Below are 25,344 nucleotides of genomic sequence, written 5' to 3' on the forward strand. Positions count from 1 at the left end.
AATCACTGGAACCACTAAAAAAGCACAATTCATTAAAAAAAGCTCAGACATCACTGACGTCAAAGTCGAGTACCAGTTTAGACAGTGTAATTTATTTAGGATTTTACAGAAAAATTCCCCAATTAATAACACTAGACGAAAGTAATGATTCCGTTAAAAATCCGAACGAAAATAAATTACATCCACCAATTACTGAGGAAACCACATCTGAACGAATTGACAATATTTCGTGCGTTCACTATTTTAAATCAGCTTTCAAAAAATAATCCAAATTCATTCATTTTCTTTATCAATTATTATTTCAGATCATCAAATGATACACAAAGTACAAATTTTTTATTGGAATTAGTGAATGACATGTGCGTTGATACAACAAATAAAAGAACAAAAAGAACCAGAATACGTCGAGGAAAAAATTAACGGAAAATTGAAAAAAATTTTATCATTTTTAATTAGCAGGAGAAATCTAAAATCGATCATTTTTAAACTGACAACAATAAATGTTAATTCTTGCAAATTATAAAGAAAAAATTACAATTTTTCCACTTTTTCTGGGTTTCTTTTTCGTAAAAGTTCAGTAAAATTCTTTTATTTTTATTTTTAGCGGTATATATGCAGTTGAAAAATAATTTGTACCCAGTTTCATGACACTCTCCACATCGGCTTTTCCAATTTTCTTCATCTTCTTTAGTTCCTTTCTAAGTTCTCTAGATAATTGTATATCACTTCGAATCAGGAGACTACTCAGCTTACTCTTATCATTTTCTGTCAAATTCGTCATTTTTATTCGAAGTCGTGGCATTTCTGATGGATGAATTCCTAACCATTTTGCAGATGGAGCAGCCCATTGCTTATGATTTTTTGATCCAAATCTAAATGTGAAAACAAATGAATAAACTATTTTTCTTTTAGTTTTAATATAAAATACTCTTTAGTGTAAATATTGGAAAATTATTTAAAAATTAAAAAAGCAAGTGTTTTTCAATTTTTTTTAACGAATAAATAGAAATTAATGTACCAACCGATAGGTACACATTATTTCAAAACCATGAGGATTATTATCGACTAAAATAAACGTTGGAATCTTTTCAATTTCCGATAAATGTTTCACTAGAATTCTCGTAGGAAGATCCGGTTCTCCTTTTCCGGTGATCATTATACATTTCTCACGTTCAAGAAGTCTCTCTTTGTTTCCAAGTAATTTTTGAAAAATTGTATCCTTCTCAACGACCACAATATATTTTGCACTAGTTTCAATTGAACTTAATTCATTCACCTCTTGTGGAATCAAATCACCTTGCGACGATTTATAAACAATTAATTTATCAAAAAATTTTAGAGTAATATCGCCGGCAATTAAACCTTTACTTGTTGCGGTAAAACCTAAAAAAATGATTTTAAAAATATTTTTATTTTTTGTCGCTATTGAAAATTAAATTTAGGATCAACTGGGGTAATTGAAAATAGAATTACAATTACCCGAATAAATCCTAAAGAAAAAAGATTTTTTCTATTAAAAAGTTTATTAAACTTTTTATTTTATTAAAAAATAGAGTTAATAAATAAGTTAAAAATTACCAATATCCCATCGGTTGCAGTTTAATAATTTCCGAGTATTCTCAATAGCATTATTAACCTTTTCCACTCGGAGGTCATCAAAATAGGGTTTGAGTTCGTAATAAAATGATCGTATATTAATTTTTTCGTTTGAACCAGAAAGAAGCATTTTATGTGCTCGTTGTAAGGTAGTTATGATTAAGGCAAAATTAATTCTACTTGTTTTACGTTTGAAATTTATTGACGTCAGAGATTTTTTACTGTCATTACTGTCAATCAATAGTTCATCACTATCATCAATACTATTCCAACTATCGTCTGTATTAATTTTTAGAACAGCACTTCCGTTTATTATTTGTTCCATCAATTGAAAGCAGATGTCTTCTATCTCAATGGCCCTAAAAGAATTATTATTATTATTTACTAAATGTTAGTTCTTATATTTTTTGTTTATTAATTTATTGATGGGACAAGATCTTTCGTGAAAATAGTACTTCTAAAGTATAATAATTACACAGGTCAGAATACAAAAAAGGAAATATGATCTAAATCTAGGTTGGTACTTTAAAAGTTAATGTTCAGCATAAGTCTATACGATAAAAAAGTAAATCTGATCTTATTATTAAAAAGAAAAAATTAATGTTCTTAAAAATTGAATTGCACAGCTAGGATGATAAAGAAGATCAATTTTTAGTTGAACAATTTTTTCATAAGCTATAAAAGCCTAAAGAATTCCGACAAAATTAAAATTTTTAATGTTTCATATATAATATATATAAAATTACAAATTTCATCTCTATAGCAACAATTCTATCAACAGTAACCGAAATAAATTCATTACTAATGTAAGTTGAGTAACTCAATATATTAGGGTATATGTTACGTTCTTTAGATAATATCCCAGTAAAAAAAAACTAATTCAAATGAATTGAAACGAATTAACATTTTTGGTAGGCTCCAATTCGTATTTGTCACAAAGCGGGATTCACTTAAGCTCTTTGTATATTCAATTGAATTTAATTCAATATGTACCAATTTGTCCAAACGAATTCGCATTCGAAAGAAATGGCCAAGGAATGCATTGAATTCGTGCTAACGAATTGAAAAAAATTAAAGGCTCAAAACTTGTCCAGTGAATTGGTACGGATAGAAGGTTCGGAAGTTCAATACAGTTTCACGAATTCGGGAAAATTGCATCATGGCTCCAATTCGTATTTGTCACAAAGCGGGATTCACGAAAGCTCTTTGTGAATTCTTTTTAATTCATTTCAATTTGTTTTCGTTTACTGGGATACTCATTATTTCCTAATAAAATGTGGACGTCCACATGAAAAGGGCCCATATTGTCGGTTCTAGTTTTCGAGATAATCGCAATTTAGTAATTTTGGAGCAAAATCTTAATTTTTTTTTATTTTTTATTATCAATCTACATGTTTTGACAAGTCGAATCAAGCGGTTTTTATTAATTTATCGATAATTTAACTGTTTGATTTCATTGGTTCTTTAGAAAAATGAAAAGGGCCCATTTTGTCGGTCATTTGCAAAAGTACCCAGTAAAAAAAAACTAATTCAAATGAATTGAAACGAATTAACATTTTTGGTAGGCTCCAATTCGTATTTGTCACAAAGCGGGATTCACTCAAGCTCTTTGTATATTCAATTGAATTTAATTCAATATGTACCAATTTGTCCAAACGAATTCGCATTCGAAAGAAATGGCCAAGGAATGCATTGAATTCGTGCTAACGAATTGAAAAAAATTAAAGGCTCAAAACTTGTCCAGTGAATTGGTACGGATAGAAGGTTCGGAAGTTCAATACAGTTTCACGAATTCAGGAAAATTGCATCATGGCTCCAATTCGTATTTGTCACAAAGCGGGATTCACGAAAGCTCTTTGTGAATTCTTTTTAATTCATTTCAATTAGTTTTCGTTTACTGGGTAATCCGTATTTTGAAAATGGAGGTGTGGAAAAATTTAAAACCTCTTGATTTTTCATCTTTAAAATACCCTGGACTGTAAACAATTCTTATCTGAATAACTTCCCAGAAGAACCAGAGATATTGATGTTAGAGTCTTTTTTTTCGTAATTGGCGAAATGAAAATTTGGATATTGCGTCAATTTTTTCATAATAGAGACTGTCAAAAAATTTTAAATAAGTTTAATATCTATTCTTTTTCTTCAAATTACACAATGAAATTGTACCTAATCATTAATCTTGTAAAAAAATGGTTTTTTAATAGAAAAACTGTCCTTTTTAGAAAAGGGCCCAAATTGTCGGTTTTTCGTATTTTCGAAATTAAGGAGAGGGGGTGTTTCTAAAAATTTAAAACCTGTTGGTTTTTTATCTTCAAGGTGCCCTGAACTGGAAACAATTCTTATCTGAATAACTTCCAAGAAGAACCAGAGATACAACAATTAGTTGGTATCGCAAACTTTAATTCCGTTTTTCTCGAAATGAGGTTTTTGGCGTTCTAAACTTTGAAATTCCGTAACTCAGCGAATTTTTAACCAAAAAAGTTCTAAGACCACTATCAAAATTTTCCAAATTTTTCCAGGAATATGCCCATATAGACAACTCCAATAGTGCTAAAATGGGCCCTTTTCATGTGGACGTCCACAAATAGATTTATAACAATATAACAAGTTTTAATATTATTATAATGTTTTCTTCAGCCTAACAAGGTGGTTGTCAATGATGAAGTTTATTGGAATATATTTTGTATTTTATGGAAGGAAATTCTTCCAAAAAGTTCAAAAATCAGTCTAGAAAAACCTGCAACAACAGATTACTTTAAAGGGCTGGTAAATTATTTGAAAAACGAATCTAAACTGTATCTGATTGTGTTTATTCTTGAAAATAAAAACGATAACACGGACTCAATGAAGAATTCTCTAATAAGAGAAGTCAATCAATATTTTTCATCTTTAAAACTCAAGTATCATGAAATGAAAGATTTGTTTCAGGGTAACGTTTATTTTAAAGAAACATATGGTGATTTTTGACACATTTTTATTAATACATTCTTAGGCTGGAGTCCCATGATAGCGTTTATTGCGTTGCGTTTTGTAACTAGGCAATGAGTGTGAGAGAGATAGAGATATATGTTTGCTCTTTTTGCACTCATGGCCTAGTTACAAAACGCAACGCAAAACGCTACCATGGGACTCCAGCCTTATAGGGGAGAGTGGGGCAAAGGCGCTATGCGGGGCAAAGACGTTTTTTTAAATATCTCCTTTATTTTCTGTCTATTCCAATTGGTATTAAAAATTAAGTTGCAATGCAATCAGACCAATTGATTAAAAAAAGAAAAACCTAAAAATATCAAATATTTTAAGAAATATAACAAAAAAATTGTTTTGCAAAAATAAAATGATAATTTTACTGAACAAACCTTTATTTTTTAAAACATAAGTTTAAGTATTTAATTTTTAAAAACGTAACATGTAAATAAATTAAATATTTCTCTACACAACTGGCGTGGTGTTTTAGTTTAATTTTGAATCTAAATTTTAAAATTAAAGTAAAAAAAAGTTTGTTATGTGGGGCAAAGGCAATATTGAACATAATTTGGTTAAAAACAATTGAATATTCGAATTTTCTATGTATTAATTCACAATATAAGGTTAAAATCACTAAAAGTTTTTATTTTTTATTTAAATAGTTTAATTCTTTTAATAATATGTTGTTAACCTTATGTTTCGTAAATATTATACTAATAAATATCAGTTGTTAATTTTTTTAAGGCTTATAAATGCTTTCTTTTAGAAATATAAGCAAAAACGTCGCTGCCCCAGCGTGTGGGGCAAAGGCATTTTTTGCATTGTTTTTAAATTTCATTAAATACTGTATTTATAATATACTAAATAACAACTATTAAATTTTCTTGTTGATTAGTTTTAGAATAATGAAAAACAAAGACAGCATTAATTAATTGCTTAATTTAAAAAATATACATCGATAAATGTAAACCTAGCGCCTTTGCCCCACTCTCCCCTACATTAAACCTTCTGGCATGATAAGCGATCTTAAAAGTTTTTTGACAAAACTACTATAACATTCCTAGATTAATAATCAATAACGTCCTTGTATGAAAACATCTTGAAAGTGTTCCTTAAATTTAATTTTTCTGGATCGATTCCGAAGTGTAAAAATAGAAGATTATAACTTTAAATGCGTAATTGTAATTCTACAAAAAACTTCTAAAATTATAATCATGTGTACTTCACTAGATAATCTTATGTAGTTTATGAAAAAACTTTTTGTTTGATTCAAAAAGCCGATACAAGGCACTTCTGCTGCTCACCGCGGAGGTCTACAAAAAAACTTGTTTAATCAAATAGTATATTACTTGTAAACAATAATTTGAAACTGCGCTCACAAGAAAATTTGTGAATGTTGCGACTAATATTAAGTTATAATTTGTATATGTACTGACATATGTTAGGTCTAGAATATAATATATTAGAATATTTTATAAATAAAATGTGATTAGAAACTGATAAAAATGTTTTTTATTACGAAACCAATAAGTGTAATTTCATGACCATTTTCTATTTTCTAAGTGAATGTAGATGAAAAATACTTTTCTCTAGTTCCATAAAAATACATTTAATGCTATCATATAACGTGAGTTTTGACAACAGTAGTTGACATAAAATTCTTATAAAATTTATATTGATGGGTAATTTTGGTAGCGTGAAAAATATATTAAAAGCATGAAAAAATTTAATAAAATAAAAATTACTAATTTTCGATAATAGCAATTGCTAAGTAGATGTATTTGACGAAAATAAAATTTCATCACTATAGCAACAACTTTAACAATAATAACAGAAATAACTTGGTTATTAAGTTAAGTAACTCACAATATATACAATGTGTTAGTATACTTTACGTTCTTCACATAATATTAAAAATGTGTCCAAATACAATAAGGATATAAGCAATCAAATATTATTAATACATATACATGTTTCAATATTGTCACAGTATTTTTGTCAGCCTAACAAGGTGGTTGTCAACGATGAAGTTTATTGAAATATATATTGTTAGTTGCATTTTGTGGATAGAAATTCTTGCAAAACATTCAACAATATGTCTGGAAAAGCCAATAGAAACTAATTACTTTGATGGGCTTGTAAATTATCTGAAAAACGAATCGAAACTATATCGAGTTGTGTTTATTCTTGTAGACAAATTCGACAACAAGAATGATCCAATGATGAATTCTCTAATAAAAAAAGTTAATCAACATTTTCCATCATTGAGTCTCAACTATAATGAAATTGAATATTGGTTATTGGGGCACAGTTTATTTTAAAGAAACCTATTGTGGTTTTTGACATTTATTTTAATTCAATACAATTAGCTATAATTAGCATCTTAGAAATTTCTAGATACATTTTTTTCATTTAAATAAAATTTTAATGTCAAAAATCACTATTTTAATATGAAAATTACAATTCTTCAATAAGTAAAAAAATCTATTTTTCTCTTTTGCATAGAATTCTTCCATACGTTAAAAGTTACATCGACAGAAAAGTTAATTTCAGGATAACGACTTTGTTTGTTTTTCAAGCAAAAAATAGAAGATATATGAACGTAATTCGTCAAAAATTAATTGTAATAAATAAATGGACAGGTTTATTATTATACATCTTTACCAAGATGTATAATAATGAATTCTTTCATATCAACTCATGTGTATCTTAACAGTACCCTGTATTTTTTTTTGGAAAACCAAGTTTTTGGATATTACAATTATGACATATGATCAAACAACTCAAGTGACACCTTTTTTGAGTTACATAAATCCATTTATGAATAAATACACTGCAGTCGAAATATCATCATCATAAATTGAATGGTTTCCTAATAAAGAAAAAGAGATGAAGAATACGAAAATGGACTTTAATTTCGCTACCAGTTTTCTCAATGATAGAAAGCAAGAAAAAAAGATGATAAACAAAACAACAAAAATTTTATCAACAGCAATAAATTCTGAACTTATATATAAAAAATCTTTCAGTTATTAATAACACAGGTCAACAAAAAAAGACTTACTTTTTTTTTATGAGATAGCGGAATGGTTTCCTATGTATTTTTGGACGCTGAACACGATCCCGACTTCCAAATTTGACCATCACGTCAGGATTTTGAGAAAAGTGGGGGTAAAGACCCCAAAAACGCTTTTTTGAGGATTTTCAACATTTATTTTCTCTTTAACCTGACGTGCTAGAGACTTCCACAAGGTCTTAAATTAAAGCTTGTAATGTGCACTACAAGACCAATATCCATAAAATAAAAAAAAATTAAAATTTTTTTTTAAAAATGGGTTTGAAGACACCAAAATTTTGTGTTTTTGGATTGCTTTAATAGACTTCTTGCAATCGCTTGGATTCGCTTGAAAATGGGTACTTGGGGTTTTTGGGGTCGCTGATTACGAATCCAATATTTGTTTGCAAAAATTTAAAACGGCGAAACCAAGATGGCAGATGTAAAAATTAAGAATTGCTTGGATTCGCTTGAAAATTGTTATTTCAGGGTTTTTTGGGTCGCTGATTACGAATCCGCCATTTTTAATTTTTGCAAACTAATATCGGATTCGTAATCAGTGACCCCAAAAGCCCCAAGTAACCATTTTCATGCGAATCCAAGCAATTGCAAAAAGTCTATTAAAGCAATCCAAAAACACAAATTTTTGGTGTCTTCAAACCCATTTTTTGAAAAAAATTTTTATTTTTTTTTATTTTATGGATATTGGTCTTTTAGTGCACATTATAAGCTTTAATTTAAGACCTTGTGGAAGTCTCTAGCACGTCAGGTTAAAGAGAAAATAAATGTTGAAATTCCTCAAAAAAGCGTTTTTGGGGTCTTTACCCCCACTTTTCTCAAAATCCTGACGTGATGGGCAATTTTGGAAGTCGGGATCGTGTTCAGCGTCCAAAAATACATAGGAAACCATTCCGCTATCTCATAAAAAAAAAGTAAGTCTTTTTTTGTTGACCTGTGTAATCAAAGAAAGTTTGAATCATCATCAACAGTCGGTAAATCAACTTTCTATCGTTGAATTCTTTATTATCTACTAGGATTACTAGCAGATGATCATTTGCCGACATGATTTGTACACCAAATTATTAAGAGTTTGTTAATGATTTACAATTACTGACATTTTACCTCACTTTAGAGGAATTTTTTTAAACTACTGTTTATAGTTAATAAATTTAATTATTTCCTATACTGTATTTTAATTTCATTTTTTTCAATAATATTTTAATCCAAATGAAATCTGTGCGTTTCAGAGTAAACACTTTTAGCAATAGATGGCCGTACAGTCATAAATCTTTGAAAATAAAGTGTTACCAACAGAGATAAACATTTTTAATATACTTTCTTTTTTTTACTATAAGGGTGATTCTCCCGAAATACTCCTTTTTGTGAGTTACAAACAGAAAAGAAAAAAAATTATTATTTATGGATTAATGCAGTCAATTATATTGAGCTTTCAAAAATCTACCACCTCTATAGCATGATCATGCTAACTTTTAGCTTTTAAAGTATATATTTTAAATTAAAATTTACAAAAAAATTAAGAGGTTAAAATTTGGCGCCGGCGTTTTTTATTATATATATTTTTCTATTTACAAAAAATTATTTAAAAATTATAATTTATTAATATTATCTATAAATTTTATAGATTTTGAAATACTTACAGTTATCAAAAATCTCTTTAAACAATTGTCAAAAATTATTTTTCATACATTTTAGGTTCATTTTTCACTGGCAGTTTGTAAACAACCGACAATCATATCAATTTTTAATTTTTATTTAAAAAAGTGAGAGGAATGACGGGTGAGAGGAATGACGATTTCAACATTTTTTAATTTTATTTAATTGACAAATAATTTTCCTCCAGCTTAGAATGCCCTATCATGTTTATAAAGGATAACTTTATGTGAAAAAAATTTGCGATCAATTTATATATATTAATATTGTTTTTATTAGGGGTGAGAGGAATGACGCTTTAGGTTGTGAATCTCTGCTTATGTCTCAATTTTAATTTTTTTAACGCAAAATAATGACATTTTTTAAAAAGTAACTTAAGAAATTAATATTAGAGATGTTAATTTAAATATTGATCACAATAATTAAGCAATATCTCTACCCACAGCAAAAATATTGGATAATATTCAACGAGTGAGAGGAATGACGCGGTACTACATGACAAATTTCATTTTCTATATTTAAAAAAACTACACGACATATTTTATTTATATTTTTGAAAATTATTCTTAAATATCATAACTTTTAGAAAAAATTAATAAAGTACCAATTTTCATGTTTTAAATAATTGTTTTACCTATTGAAAAAATGAAAAGCACTTAGATGACAGGTTAGAAAATCGATTTTGAGGTGGTAAAATATTTTAAAAATGTATTAAACAATAAAATTTTACAACTTTTTCTTGCAGAACATTTAGAAAAAGTGATAAAATAGGGAAATATGACTTGGTATTTTCCCAAATGATTATAATTATTTAGAAAATCTTGATTACATGCAAAATGAGGTTTTTTGGAGAATCACCCATAAATACTTTCCCAACCAAGACCATAAGCTTATTATTCTTTTGAAATAAAATGACAATAATATTCTTCTCTAAAATTTGTATAAGTAGAAATTGAGCCACTTATTCACAATAGTAAGATTTTTTACCAATTCTCAATCATTTTTTTATTAATTTTATTAATTTATTTTATTAAATTCTCACTTAGGGTCAATTGGGGTAAATGTAAACGGAATATCTATTTTTCACCAAAAACATTAGTTTTTTTTGTTAAAAGGTAAAACGGACGGATTTTTTTGCATGAACTTGTTACTAGAGTTTCCTAGAAAAATTTTATGAGGTACACAAAAATATTGATGCACCTGAATCGCCTAAAACTGGCTGTTTACATTTACCCCGAGATTTTGAAATTTTTCCTAAAATTCGGGGTAAATGTAAACACCACTGTAGTTAAGCGAGGTTTAAGAAACAAGTTATTTCAAGTATACTACTGTTTTAAGGGATGGAAAAACTGATAAAAAAAATTCTTTGTAGATGTATAGTAAATCAACCAGTTGACTGATAATGTATCATATAAAATAAACAATCAACCATTACAAAATTAGTAATGTAAAAACTTGAATAACTTGAACAAATTTTAATAGATTTTCATTTAACTTGTTAAAAAGAAGTTTTTAAGGTTGCTCAATAAGAATCTAAAATCGAATTTTTAAATTTCAAAATGGTGGATCCAATATGGCGGATGAACCTAAAAATAATATTTTTAAAAATTGATCAAATTTGCTTGAATCTGGCTACTAGGGGGTTTTTGAGGTCGCTGAATACGAATTTGAAGTCAAATTTTAAATTTTCAAAATGGCGGATGAACCTAAAAATATTTTTAAAAATTAATCAAATTTTCAAAAAAAAATTTTTTTTTTTATCAAATTTTTTTTTAAAGAGGACCTAATTTTCTTTTCTATGTAATTTTACATTGCCAAATATGAAATTATGAAATAGAAGCAAATTTATTCAATTATTTTCTTTTAAAATGTAGTTCAAGTTCTGTTTACATTTACCCCGAGTTTTCGAATTCTCGGGGTAAATGTAAACACTTAGTTATTTATTAACTAAATTGACGAAAATCAAAAATCAAAGTCAATTTTTGTTAGGACATTAATAAGGAAGAATTAATTTTTTTTTTTATTTTTAAATTTATTTTTATGCAAATGCGAGACAAAATACTGAAACAGTAAAATTTTGATTTTCAATCTTTTTTGCATTAAAAAATAACTTACACTATGGCATTGCCAATTGTCAAAATAAAATATTGGCAATACTTAGAACATCTTGTAGATGAGCTGAGGTAAAAATATTGACGTCGTACACTGTAAAAAATTTAAGGAGCGGACTCGGGAGTTGGGAGTGAAATTTTTCGAGTTAAAAATCAACTCTAAAAGAGAGTTAATTTCTAACTACCTTCATTTAACACCCGCGCGAGTTATTTTTTCCTTGGGGAGTTAGCATTTGGGTGTGAAATTTTAACTCTCTTTATTCAACTCCCCTGGCATTAACTCCCCAATGGATGCGACTTTTATAGACCCCCAGGGGAGTTAAAATTTAACTCCCTTTTTTACAGTGTACTTATTTTTTAATTTGTATATTTAGCTGAAACATCTACTGTTTACAATTACCCCTTGTTTACATTTACCCGAAATGACCCTACTTCTTACTACCTTTTTTAAATAAAATATAGCAATTTTAAAAGTAATAGAATTTAAAAATGTTCTAATTTAAATTTTTGTTGAAAACACTAAAAAAAAATAAGTTTTCGAGAAATTACAAATAACTGTAGAAATTCAATTATTTAAAAAAAAATAAAATTCTTTTTATAAAATTAAACTATGTTCAAAATTAAAAAAAAATTCTCGTAAAAATCCCAGTTATCTTTATAAATAACAAAATTCCTCTCCAAAATTCAATTATTTTCATAAATGTCCAAAAAATTCTTGTCCTAATTTCAATTATTTTCAAAAATTTTTCTATGTTCAATGATTTTCAATATCTACTATTTTAATAAAATTTCCAAAAAAGAATTTAATTATTTAAAAAAAGTTTTAATAAAATTGTATGCAAACATTTAATTATTTTCATAAATAATAAAAATTTCACAGGAATTAAATTAGTTTCATAAATAATAAAATTTTTTTAAGGAATTCAATTACTATTTACATATTTTAAAATTTTATTTTAAATTTTAGAAAATAATAATTGAATTAAAATGATGGAAATAATTTTGATGGAGTTACAGTAACAATATTCTTATAATATAAAATAATGATTTTATCTCTCAGTCATCTTTAATTATTATAAAACATGAAGAAATCGATCACTCCGAGTCTTCGACTCGGAGCAATCGATATCTTCATGTTTTATAACAAATACTTTTATAAGTTGACCGACAGATTGGCTCAGTCGGATAGATGCCTCGCTTGGCGGTCGTTTAAGGACCAAGGTAAGCACCCTTGGTTCGCGCCCATTTGGCTTGGTATTTTTCCGGCACGTGAGACAATCTGAGCGGGAGGTTTGACGTCGAGGTATAATGATGTGCACCGTCGATTATTGTCCGGTACACACAATTAGAACTCGACTGTCGATAAACCGGTTGTACTCAGAGAGGTTTTCTACAGTTTCCCTCTTCTCTGGCGAGAAAACCCATTGACGGGTGGTCCAGGCGGAATGCGAGTACTCCTAATTTTCAAGTCGCTCTGTAGGCGCAAAACTTAGTATTAGGAAAATGTATATAAGAAATATTATGTAAGAGAAAATGTAAACACACTTGTATAGCTAGATAAGCATAAGACGGGTGTATAAACCAAATAAATACTTTTATAAGTTGTTTAATTTAAAGAGGTTTGAATTTGAAATTTTTGAATGTCTTAATTCCTGTGAAAAATCCTGTTCCAAAAATAAGATTAAAAATAGGAATTGTGCAAATATTTTTCTTCTTTTTCTAAAACAAAATAATAATTTTGTTAAAAAATTGTGATTCATAAACAAAAATAATGCAAAATAAATAAATTTTCTATTTCTTAATCACAGTTGTTTAACAATTTTCTAATTTCGTTTAGAAGTAATAATAACAAAAATCTGCATAATTTCAATTTGACAAAACATTAACAAAATTTTAGTCTTTTAATGAAAAGAAGTGAAAAAAATTCTGATAATTTTTATTTGTCATTACAATTTTGAATTGATTATAAAATAAAAATAATTAGAACATTAATTAATTAATTAATTAATAATAAAGTACATGTTCCGGTAATCTGTTCGCAGTTTGAAGTTATATACATTTGTTTGCTTTTTGTTTCTTTACTTTTTAATAATTTTTCTTTTCAAATATTTTCAATTTTAAAAAATTAATGTCGAATTAATTAATTAATAATTAATTAATCATCGAATTGTTGCAAAGAATTTTATCAAAAAATTTGATGATAATAGAATTTCTTCAAAGAATTTTATTATTTAGGAAAATAACTAAATTCTCGCAAAGAATTTTATTAAAATTTCTAAAAATCCTAATTAAATTCTTGTGAAGAATTTCTTTGAATTTTTTTAAACTAATGAAGTTTATTTAATAATTTTAATTGAAAATTTTGAAAGCAATTGAATTTTATGAAGAAGAATTTTATTAAAAGTGAATTGAAAATAATTGAATTCTTGGGAAGAATTTTACTATTTATAAAAATAGTTGAATTGTTTCGAATTAATTTTGTACTTAATAAGTAAATTATTTCAATTTTTACTATGAAATTATTTAAAAAATTTATATTTGAAAATAAAAAATTTTGTAATTTGCATAACAACAATAAATTGAATACCACGTTCCACGCGTAACATATTTGCTAGTAATAATATATATATACAATCTATTTAAAGATAACAAAAAACAAACGTATAAACAAAAGACAACTTCAGAGTGTGAGGGACAGAAAAGTGAATGAATGAAAGAACATTCAAATTATTATAGTTAATTTAAAAATTTTTCTAATTAAAAATTGAATTAAATAAATTGATTTTCATTCTTTGGTTAAATGAACTAGTATCTTATTTATATAAGTCACGAATTTCTTAAATATTTTCACCTGTGCATTTAAAAAATTCCCTTTCGCCACTTAATGGACCCTTTTTAGCTGCGCGGATTGAACCGTTTCCCATAAACCACAATGACAATAGGCGATTGTCAAAAGTAGTAATCTTAAAAGCGAAGGGTTCGTGAAAATTTCAGGCTTTAAATTTGTACATTTTTTTTAGAACCAGTTCAACTGTGCTCGAGTTCTTGGGCTATAAAACGATTTACGACGTCTTTTTTGCAATGGTTCTAAGCTACAAAAAGTCACCAATCTATATCGTCTCTACTCCCATATAAGGGTCTTTAGGAGATTCGTAAACGAGACTTTTAGCCATTGTAAGGTTTAGATGGGACAAAAAAGAGTGCGTTTTACGGGTGACAACACGTATAACAAACTTGCACTATGTGTGTACAAATAGTTGATCGCATTTATGATCTTAGATATATTAAAAATAAAATTAAGAATGAAATATATTCGAATTTAATGATTCTATATTGTAGAACAGTCTTCTTTTATACTTTAGTTACAATTTAGATATATTATATATACCTACATCGACAAATGCGTGAGAATTTTCAAATTATTCATTCAGGTTAAAAAGAAATTTGATTGAATGAAAAGTAGATCAACCCTTTTTTCTCTTTATTTGAAATAAATAAAAAAAAAAAATACACCGAAAAAATAATTTAAGCAGAGTTTACAAAACTGATACGAAGTAGCGGATACTACTGCTTTCAGGATATAAAGTATACATAAATTTCTTAGTTTATACTGAATATTTGTAAAGTTTATCCTGAAATAAAACATTTTACAAAACTCGCAGTTTCGTAAAAATCGCAGTATCCGCTACTCCGTAACAGTTTTGTAAAATCTGCTAAATTTATTTTTTCCGTGTAATAAAGAATTATTTCGTTTCAGTCAGAAAAAAAAAAAAAAAAAAAAAAAAAAAAAAAAAAAAAAAAAAAAATTTGATTTTGGTTTTCCCTATAATTTACAGATATAGAATTTGAATTTCGACTTTTTCTCCGATCCTAAAAAAATTTATTTTAAAAATGCTAAGATACTTGAGGAAATGTTTCTAATATACATTATTTATTTGTATGAATTGTGAATATCTTCAATATTGTAAACTCATTTGAAATAACAATAACATTTTTTTAAATAAATATTTAATTATTATTTGTACTCCCTAAAAAAAATAATCTCATAATTGGAGGAAAAATCCTCTTCTAATATTCTCTTAATTTTTCCTTTCAAAACAAAAGTTTTTCCATTAAAAATTGAAAAACTTCTTACTGTAAAATAAAAAATGATATCTTTCAAAAATTTAATAATTAAAAATTGATTAAATAATTTACTTCAGTAAGGATCTTCACCAATTTTTGGTAATTTTTCACTAAATCTTTAGTAAAAAAAATTATACCTACTAAAAAAATAGTAATATTTTAATAAAAATTAGTTAATATTCTAACTAATGTAAACTGGTGGTTCAATTATTACCAATTTAAATTTAGAGATAAAAATCTAAAAGTAGTATTAATTTAAAAAGATATAAATACTCCACAATAGGAAAAGTTCTGTAGAATTTTACTAGGATGATTATATTGAATAATTCTACAAAAAGTCTGAACATATTTTAATTAATAATATATTAATATTAATAATATATAAATAATATTTATAAAAGAATAATTGTGCAAATTTCTACCTAATATGTACTAGAATTCATATAAAAATTATATTGAATTGTTCTAGTGAAATAGTATACAATTTTTTTTAACTAGGTCTCTAAATCTGAATTAACCCTCACAGGCTCGAGTTCGATTTTTGAAATGCGCGCCCCGGATGTTTCAATGCAATAAAAAATAAAATTTAATAGCAAAGTGCTTCTTTTTTTCCATATTTAGTACAATTTTAATGATATAATTGCATAAAAAATTTTTAATATTAAAAAGTAATCAAGTTATAACTAAAATTTGTTTAATATGTTTAATGAGTCATTTTGAATAAATCGAACTACATACTTATTAAGCAAGATTTTTCTAATTTGTATTTTTTGTTCTATTAAATTTACTGATGTATTAAGCATATGTTATCACTTATTATGGGAGTTATTGATAAAAATACCATAAATAAATCCAATATTGCATAAAAAATGGAAATTTAAAATTTTTTTCATAGCCCGGGTCCCTCGGACCCGGCTTGAGTCCTTACGTATGTTCGACTTACAAGGTAATTTTACAAGAGTATTTAATAAATAAAAAGTGTTTTTACGTCCCCAAGCCTAATGTGAAGTTGATTTTCCAATAATATTTTCTTAACCGGAAGTAGATCAAAAAAACTTTCCTCCGGGTCCGAGGGACCCGGCTCGAGCCTGTGAGGGTTAATGAGAATTGAGCCACTAATTAAAGTTAGTAAAAATATTCACTAAATTTTAAGTAAAATATTTCTATTTTGTTATCCAGTCAAAAAATACTATAAAATTTTACCCCTGGAAATTCCATGGAACTTCTAAATTCCAAGGCACGGTGGTCAAATTTTTATTTCCGAAAATCGTAGCTGATTCTTTTTTCGAAAAAAACATATATCTATATATGGGGCATTCCAGGCCAAATCGGAAATTATTTTGCTTTTGCATCTCAAATTTTTTTTAAACATTTTTTTTCTTTTAGTACTCTTTGAAATGAGCTACCTTGATTTTTTTCAAATTTTTTCATAAAGCGGTTCAGGAGATACAGATTTTTGAAAAATGACGTTTTATACGTAAATTTTTTATTTAAATGCTTATAACTCGGTCAAAAATTGATCAAATTGGACGTTTTTATAATGAAAAGTTTTGTTTTCACGCGTAGTTTTTAAGACAAATATTTTAAAAAATTTTTTAAATAATTTACAATAAGATTTTAAAATTTTTAAAATAACATTTAATTTTTAACAATGTATGTATCGATCAATTTTTTTCAAAATTTTTTGTAAGAAACTAGCACTAAATTAACAATTTTTAAGCCTTGTCCGATCGTTGGCAAACGATGGGATCTATTTATTTTGAAATTTTTAATTTTTTGTACGCAGTGGTGGCTAAATGACTAACTTGCCATTTGACAAAATCACACAATTTTTTCACAGCAAATGTGTTTTTAGACTGAGTCTTTCCAAACTTAACCTTTTTTCTGTGTAAAATTGTGATTTGGTCAAATGACAAGTTACACGGAAAAAAAAAGTTCACGAATCTCTCGTGAACTAGTATATCACCTTTGGATGGGACACAAAATTCTTGAAAATCAACAAACACAGTTCGTCAAAATTTCATCAACTCCTTCACTAGAAACATAGTACGGTTTCCGAACTTTTCGTCAAAGTTAACGAAAAATTCGTGAACTTTTAAAAAATGCTAAAAACAAGAAAAAATAATTTCCAGACACTACTTTTTTATAGTATTTCACTTTATTTGATAACTTGACGCCTATTACGCACCCAACTACACAGAATACACAATTTTATCGCCATTAAAATTCGTAATGCGCTTCACGGGATTCGAACCTAGTACCTATACCTATAACATAATATTTCTAACAACTAACCGCCACGGCTAAATCTAGATACACTGTCCTTCGACAAACGAAACGATTAGCTTTGTCTGCTGTAAAACTCAGGACCGTGCAAAGTAGAAAAAGTCCCTTATCGTAACTTTTAATTCATTTTATGAATTATTTGTTTCACAAAGGAAATTAGCAAACAAAAATATTCACTAAGTAATAAAAACACTGATTCTAAATAATAACTTTCATCAAAGAATTTGCCCGAATGTAAACACCGATGACACCGACTGAATGATGAATGCTTGATCAGCCATATTTGATGCGCATTACGAACTGCGCATACTACTGACACTCGCGAGTTCACGATTTTTTCGTGAACTTGTACCTCTACTTTTGACGAACTATTCTTCCTTAACAGTTCATCAAAAATTCATTAACTGTGTTTCAGTTTTTCGTTGACGTTCGCCATTTCTAATCAAAAGTGAATGAAAATTTTGAAATTTTGTGTCCCATCCAAAAGTGATATACTAGTTCACGAGAGATTCGTGAACTTTTTTTTTCCGTGTAGGCCTACCGTTTTCATTGTGTATATAAAAATTAAATTTTTTTAAATAAATAGATCCCATCGTTTGCCCACGATCGGACAAGGCTTAAAAATTGTTATAGTTTCTTACAAAAAATTTTGAAAAAAATGTATCAATACATACACTGTTAAAAATTAAATTTTATTTTAAAAATTTTAAAATCTTATCGTAAATTATTTAAAAATATTTTTCTTAAAAACTACGTGTGAAAACAAAACTTTTCATTATAAAAACGTCCAATTTGATCAATTTTTGACCGAATTACAAGCATTTAAAAAAAATTTTCCGTAAAAAACGTCATTTTTCAAAAATCTGTATCTCCTGAACCGCTTTATGAAAAAATTTAAAAAAAATCAAGGTAAGCTCATTTCAAAGAGTAGTACTAAAAGAAAAAAAATGTTAAAAGAAAAATTGAGATGCAAAAGCAAAATAATTTTCGATTTGGCCTGGAATGCCCCATACAAGATAATTATTAAATATAATGAAAAATAGAGGATTTAATATGTAAAAAATAGAAGAGTGTATAGTGTTTTTTTGCTAATAAAAAAAAATAATTTGGTGATTATATTTCCACTCGAGTGGACAAGATCAGATCGCTTTCAATTCTCTTTTTGATGATTCAGATAATCGAGCTATTGACAAAGTTCCTTCATAATAACCAGAAAAAAAAGATTGTAGCACACCGACTGGTGTAAATCTTGGCAAATTTCGTTACAATCGCCGTTTTGCTAGTAGCCCCATATATGAGTTCTACAATGGCCCTGAAGTGTCTTTTAGTACACAGTAGCCCCATTCAATGAGGAGCTCACAAATGCACAGCAGGGTGTCGACTCTCTCTTTCTCTCTTACTCTTCCCCCCCCTCTTTCTCTCTCTTGAGATTCGCTACTCGATATGAATGTTGAAGTACAGTCGGGAAAAATAATGTCCCTTTATCGTTCAATGCCGCAACATATTTTCGGCCAATAGATATTGTCCTCAAAGAATTTAATATGTTTATTGCTGTGAGAATATGTTGCGACGCTCAACGTTTATATAGGTGGTAGATTTTTATCTCGCCCATTGGCCTATACTTGTCCCGTTTATATTATCGAAATGAAGGCAAAGTTAAAAAGTGAATCCAGACTCTTGCTTTCTTTTCTTTATATATACATATATATATACTTCCCGAATTTTTCTTTCTCCCCTTCATTTTAAATTCACTGACGACGTATTAAATATATATGTCTTAATTGATTTAAATATTCAGTACTTTTTTGTGTATGTCTCTATCTAAATATATCTACATATTTAACTGTCTAAATCTGAATTAGTTGAAGATAACTAATTTTTAGTAAAATCTTGACTTTTGCTTCGGCAATTAGTAAAAAATGACTAATTATTAGTGGGATATAAATATTATTAGAAGAAAATATAACTAAGTAGGAGGCTTTAACAGACAAGAAACAATGTATTGTATTGTCAAAGAAATAAATAAATAATAATAATAATAATAATAATAATAATATAACTAAGTAGCAGAAAATAACTGATTATTAGTAAATAAATAAAATTTATGCACAATATTAGCAGCAATGTTGCGAAAATATTTATACGCAATTCTGAAGAAAAATAATTGTTGTCATACATCTTCTGCTATTAATAAATGTTCACGCTCTTTAATTATTAGAAAAACTATTAATATTTTCAAATAGTATAATCATATTTAAACAGTATTAACATAAAATACACACTTAATACCTAATGAATAATTTCATTTAATAAATGTATAATTTTCATGAAATATGAACGAGAGAAAGACGAAATTCGATCAGAAGGGAAGTAGATATTTTTCAAAAATTTTCCGAGGGAAATAGTAAAGAAGCACCCTCGCATTATATTGAATCTCCATATATACATGTATATACACACGTCTATTGAATTTCATATACCTAGGACATTTACATCTGCGAATAAATAAATTCCGGTTTTTCAAAAAGGCTATGAATCTTTTTTTCACAATAACTACTAACGAACTAGAAGAGAGGGTGTTGTTGGCTCGTGCGTCGAAATATCTCATTTCTTTTTTCTTCTTAACAAATCATAATATATAAATAAGAATAATAAGCAAATCTCTAGTAAAATGATATAAAATTTTGGTGACTATTGCGCATTATTTCCTTATTATGCAAATATGCACTAAATATAGAGAGAAAAAAGATCCCCCATCAAGGATATGATATGATAATAATTTGGACTAAAATTTATATACTATGTACCTGTATCAATAAAAAAAATTTATTTCCTGCTGTAAACAAAAAGTAATCAAGAAATATACAGAATCTATCAATTGTTATTGTTCTTGAATTTTTATTGGTATATTATTGTTATAATAATAATAATAATTATGATTCTTCCTTATTATTATAGACGTATTATTATACACGGAAAAAAAGAAATTAGCTGCAGCAATAAACAGATATTTGCTGTGAAATCTTTGAAAATTAGCTACCACAGCTAAGAAGTTTGCAGTAGCAGCGAACATGTTAGCTGTGACAGCAAACATTAGTAAAAATTTATGCGAGTTTGCTGTCATAGCGAACTTGTTTGATCTCACAGCGAACTTTTTCGCTGTCCCTATTTCAACGAACAAGGTTTGCTGTGGCAGCAAAATGTTCGCTGCCACAGCAAACCCTTTCTATGCGTGTAGGTGCGGCTGAGGCTGCTGAATACAAACTCCGGGAACATGTTGCAACAAATAAAAAAAATTTTAATTAACAATTCACTTTTTAGCAAATAATTAAGAATGATAAATTTGTTTTTCCCTGCGACTTTTCCCTGACTTTTCCCTAATTTCCAGATAAAATTTTGACTTTATCCCTGACCCTAAAAAAATTAAGATTTAAAAAAATTTTAAATTCAAATCTTTTGAAATTTAATAACTTATAAGAATATTATTATAAACATGAAGAAGTAAATCACTCCGAGTCTTTGACTCGGAGTTATCAATTTCTTCACTTTTTTTTAATAATTAAAGATAACCCATCAGTGATAAAATTATTACTTTATAATAATGCTTTTAATATTAAATTATTATCTAAATTTTTAACTAAAATTCATTTTTAAATCAAGTTTTATTAGAAAATTCTACAAGAATTCAATTATTTAAATAGAAAAATAAATAATTTATTGAATAATTGAATATTTCTTAAAATTTAATTTTTACGAAGAATTTTATTAACAACTTTTGAAAATAATTAATTTCTTTTAAGAAACGTAATTAAAATTTATTATATTCAAGAAATTTATAACAATTTTTGAAAATAATTAAAAACTTTTTTGAAGAATTGAGGCCTTGGATCCAATAACTCGCCCGACGCTCGGAGGAACGCGCAACTGCCAGTCAGTGAGCAGTGAGCGCCTCTGGGCCTCTCACTGCTACCCGACCCGTGTAGAAATGGTGGTCGGGTTCTAGTGGGGACCTCACCAGTTTACCCCATTTGAAAAAGGGCTCCAACTAGAGAAACTGGTGGGGTTCTAGTCGATTTTGTCACGCTCTAGTTGATAGGGCCCCGACTAGAAGTTCTAGTTCACTTCTACCGGTTTTAAAAATTATTATTTTTCAACTTAACTTATTTATAATTGAATTCTCCATTCATATTAACATTATTAATGATTGTTGCACACGAAAAATCTCGTGCCTATGAGGGTTCGAACCTTGGACCTTGGGGACACCAGACGGATACACATACCTCTCGGCCATGATAGGTTGGATGGACTTCCGCTTAAAGTACATCCCGTTTGGAAATTCCGCCATTTGTCCCTATCTCTAGTAGGGCTCTCGCTAGATTCTGACTAGAATCTCTAGTCGAGAAAAACTAGTCGGGTTCCAATCTAATTCTAGTTAGATGATTCTTACAAGCATTATTTATTAAAAAAGTTTGCATATTATTTGATTACTTAATTTTTTAATTATTTAAACAAAATCTTTTATTTATTAAGTAAATTAAAAAAGAATGAACCATAAATAAATATTAATTATGTGGATATAATTAATTTTTATTAACTAAATATTGTAATATATTATTTATTATTATATTATTTATTATTATTATTATTTATTAAAACAATTATAGTAAATATAAAAATATAAAAAGTAATGTAATAAATTAGTTATGTTTAATTTTTCAATAACGTTATAGATATAATTAATTCATAATATTTTGAATTTTAGGGAGTTATTATTCATCACTCTTATTTAACTCTGCATTCCTAATGATAGTTAATAATAATTAATTATGACATTATTGAAAAATTAAACATTACTAATTGCAGTGCTTTTTATATTTACTATAATTATTATAATTATATTATTCAATTTATTATTGTAATTATAATATTATAGCATCTTTTTAATTATTATTAAATACTTGCATTAATTGTGAAAAACATTTTAAAGTATAATTGCACATACATATCTTTTTAAAAAAAAATTATTTTTACGAATAATATTACAATATTTAGGTAATAAAAATTAGTTATACCCACATAATTAATATTTATTTATGTTTTATTCTTTTAATTTACATATTAAATAAAAGATTTTTATTTAATAAAATTGCTTTATTGGAATTTTTTGTAAAAATATTCTACAATATTTAAAATTTTGTTTAAAAAATGTTAAAAAATTAAATAATTAAATAATATGCAAAATTTTTTAATAAATAATGCTAGTAAGTTTTTCTATCTATTAATCTGAATTATTTATATCTATAGAAAGATAATTTATGTATGTCATACTTGTACACTAGTTTGTCTAGTTTGAAATCGATAAGGTCCTAGTGAGTTTTTTCCAGTCTGAATTATCTAACTAGAATTTGATTGAAGCCTGACTAGTTTTTCTAGACTAGAGATTCTAGTCAGAATCTAGCGAGGTCCCTACTAGAGATAGGGACAAATGGGGAAATTTCTACACGGCTGGTATTAGCGTGTGCCTTCGAGCGTCGGGCGAGTTATTGGATCCAAGGCCTCAATTTTATTAAAATTTTTAAAAATAATGGAATTCCTGAGAAGAATGTAAATAATAATTTATTAAAATAATAATAATTTATTGAATAATTGAATATTTCTTAAAATTTAATTTTTACGAAGAATTTTATTAACAACTTTTGAAAATAATTAATTTCATTTAAGAAACTTAATTAAAATTTATTCTATTCAAAAAATTTATAACAATTTTTGAAAATAATTGAAAACTTTTTTAAAGAATTTTATTAAAATTTTTAAAAATAATTGAAATTTTGCCAAGAATTTTATTAGAATTTTTGACAATAATTGAATTCCTGAGAAGAATTTCACTACATATTTGTAAAGATAATTTAATTTTTGACGAGAGTTTTTAAAAAATTTGAAAATGATTTAATTTCTGCAAAGTATTTTATTACCTTTAAAAAGAATTAAATATTTTCAATATTTTGATATTTATCAAAATAATTGAATATTGGAAAAAGAATTTTATTAAAATTCCTTAAAATGATTGATTTTATGGATAGAATTTTGTGGCTTGTCAAGATAATTTAATTCTTTTGCAGAATTACTTGAAATTTTTTGAAAATAATTGATTTCCTGCGACGAATTAAAAGTTATTTATGAAAAGAATTGAATTATTTCAACGAATTTTATTATTTTATTGAATAATGGAATATTTCTTAAAATTGAATTCTTTCGTCAAGTTTAATGAAATTTTTAAGAATAATTGAATTTTTCGAGGAGTTTATTTAAAATTGTATTAATCATATTTTTCAAATTCTGCGCTGAAAATAAATGAAATTTTATTATTTATGAAAATAATTGAATGTTTTCATAGAATTGTATTACATTTTTTTTCAATAATTAAATTATTTGATAAATTTTATGAAAATAAAATAAAATCATAGAATTGAGAAAAACTTTTGAAAATAATTGAAATTTTGCCAAAAATTTTATTAAAATTTTTGAAAATAATTGTATTTTTGGCGAAAAATTTTGCTATTTATTAAGATAATTGAATTCTTGACGAGATATTCGTTAATTTTTTTAAAAAAATAATTGAATTTCTTTGAAGAATTTTATTACTTTTGATAATAATAGAATTCTCGTGATGAATATTGTTATATTTATGAAAATAATTGAATTTAACAAAGAATAATCCTGACTCGGAGTGATCGACTATCTCATCGTTTTTATTAATTTATCGACCGAGTGATAACATTAATATTACTATATATATTTAAGAAAATAATTGCGTTAAAACTTTTGAAATAATTACTTAAATAATATTAAAAAGTTCATTATGATCAGAAATAGAAGAAAATTTTAAAGGTTTTGTATTAGAATTTATATAGTAGTTTCATAGTTTTTGATACAAACAATAAAAGACACAAAAAATTCAGAATTTTCTTATGAATTCTAAAAATTAAATTTTTTCTAGCACTTTTAATAAAAATCACTGACTTTTCCCTGAATTCCCTGACCTTTGGCAACCCTGTTTTTCTGTAACTAATTTATTTTGATATACTCAAAAATACACAAGAAATTTTCTGCTGATTTTCAGCTAAAGGTGCTAGCTATTAATTTCTACAAAAAAATTTCATTTGGTAGAAAATGTTCATTAGACACTCTGGGAACATGTTTCACTGCTGACTATCAGCTGGACTGTTAGCTACAATATTAGAAATATTATATTTTTAATACTCAAAGAATTTCTCTAATTAATTAACAAATAAAAATTGTAGAATGCTAGAAAATATGGTAAATTTAGAGGAGAATAATGCAGATCACAGTCGTAATAGCATAACTTGAAAAGTAACTATATAATATACACTTACTAAATTGATGTCAAAGAAAAGAAATTCAAAAACTGAATCTTTAACCTCTTTGCATTCTCTTTCTTTATTCTATATGTCTGTCTCGCTATAAAGAGATTATTCATGAAAAAATAATACACTATACGGTTACTCGTGCTTAGTT

General features: G+C 26.6%; 1 protein-coding gene across 3 annotated transcripts in view; it reads right to left on the reverse strand.

The window, feature by feature from the left end:
- Window positions 1-334: 334 nt before the first annotated feature.
- Window positions 335-25,344, reverse strand: part of LOC122503714 (meiotic recombination protein W68) — a 176,184-nt gene continuing 151,174 nt past the window's right edge. For 2 of the 3 annotated variants that reach the window (XM_043614373.1, XM_043614374.1), the window contains exons 5-7: window positions 1,579-1,955; window positions 1,023-1,383; window positions 338-872 (exon numbers count right to left, since the gene is read on the reverse strand). In XM_043614373.1, the coding sequence (XP_043470308.1) occupies window positions 575-872; window positions 1,023-1,383; window positions 1,579-1,955 (1,036 nt within the window). In that variant the 3' untranslated portion in view covers window positions 338-574. Of the gene's footprint in view, window positions 873-1,022; window positions 1,384-1,578; window positions 1,956-25,344 lie in introns of all 3 variants that reach the window. The other variant, XM_043614375.1, reaches the window with a different exon arrangement.

This window comes from Leptopilina heterotoma, unplaced genomic scaffold (assembly GCF_015476425.1).
Source record: "Leptopilina heterotoma isolate Lh14 unplaced genomic scaffold, ASM1547642v1 Lhet_27, whole genome shotgun sequence".
Classification (NCBI taxonomy): Eukaryota; Metazoa; Arthropoda; class Insecta; order Hymenoptera; family Figitidae; genus Leptopilina; species Leptopilina heterotoma.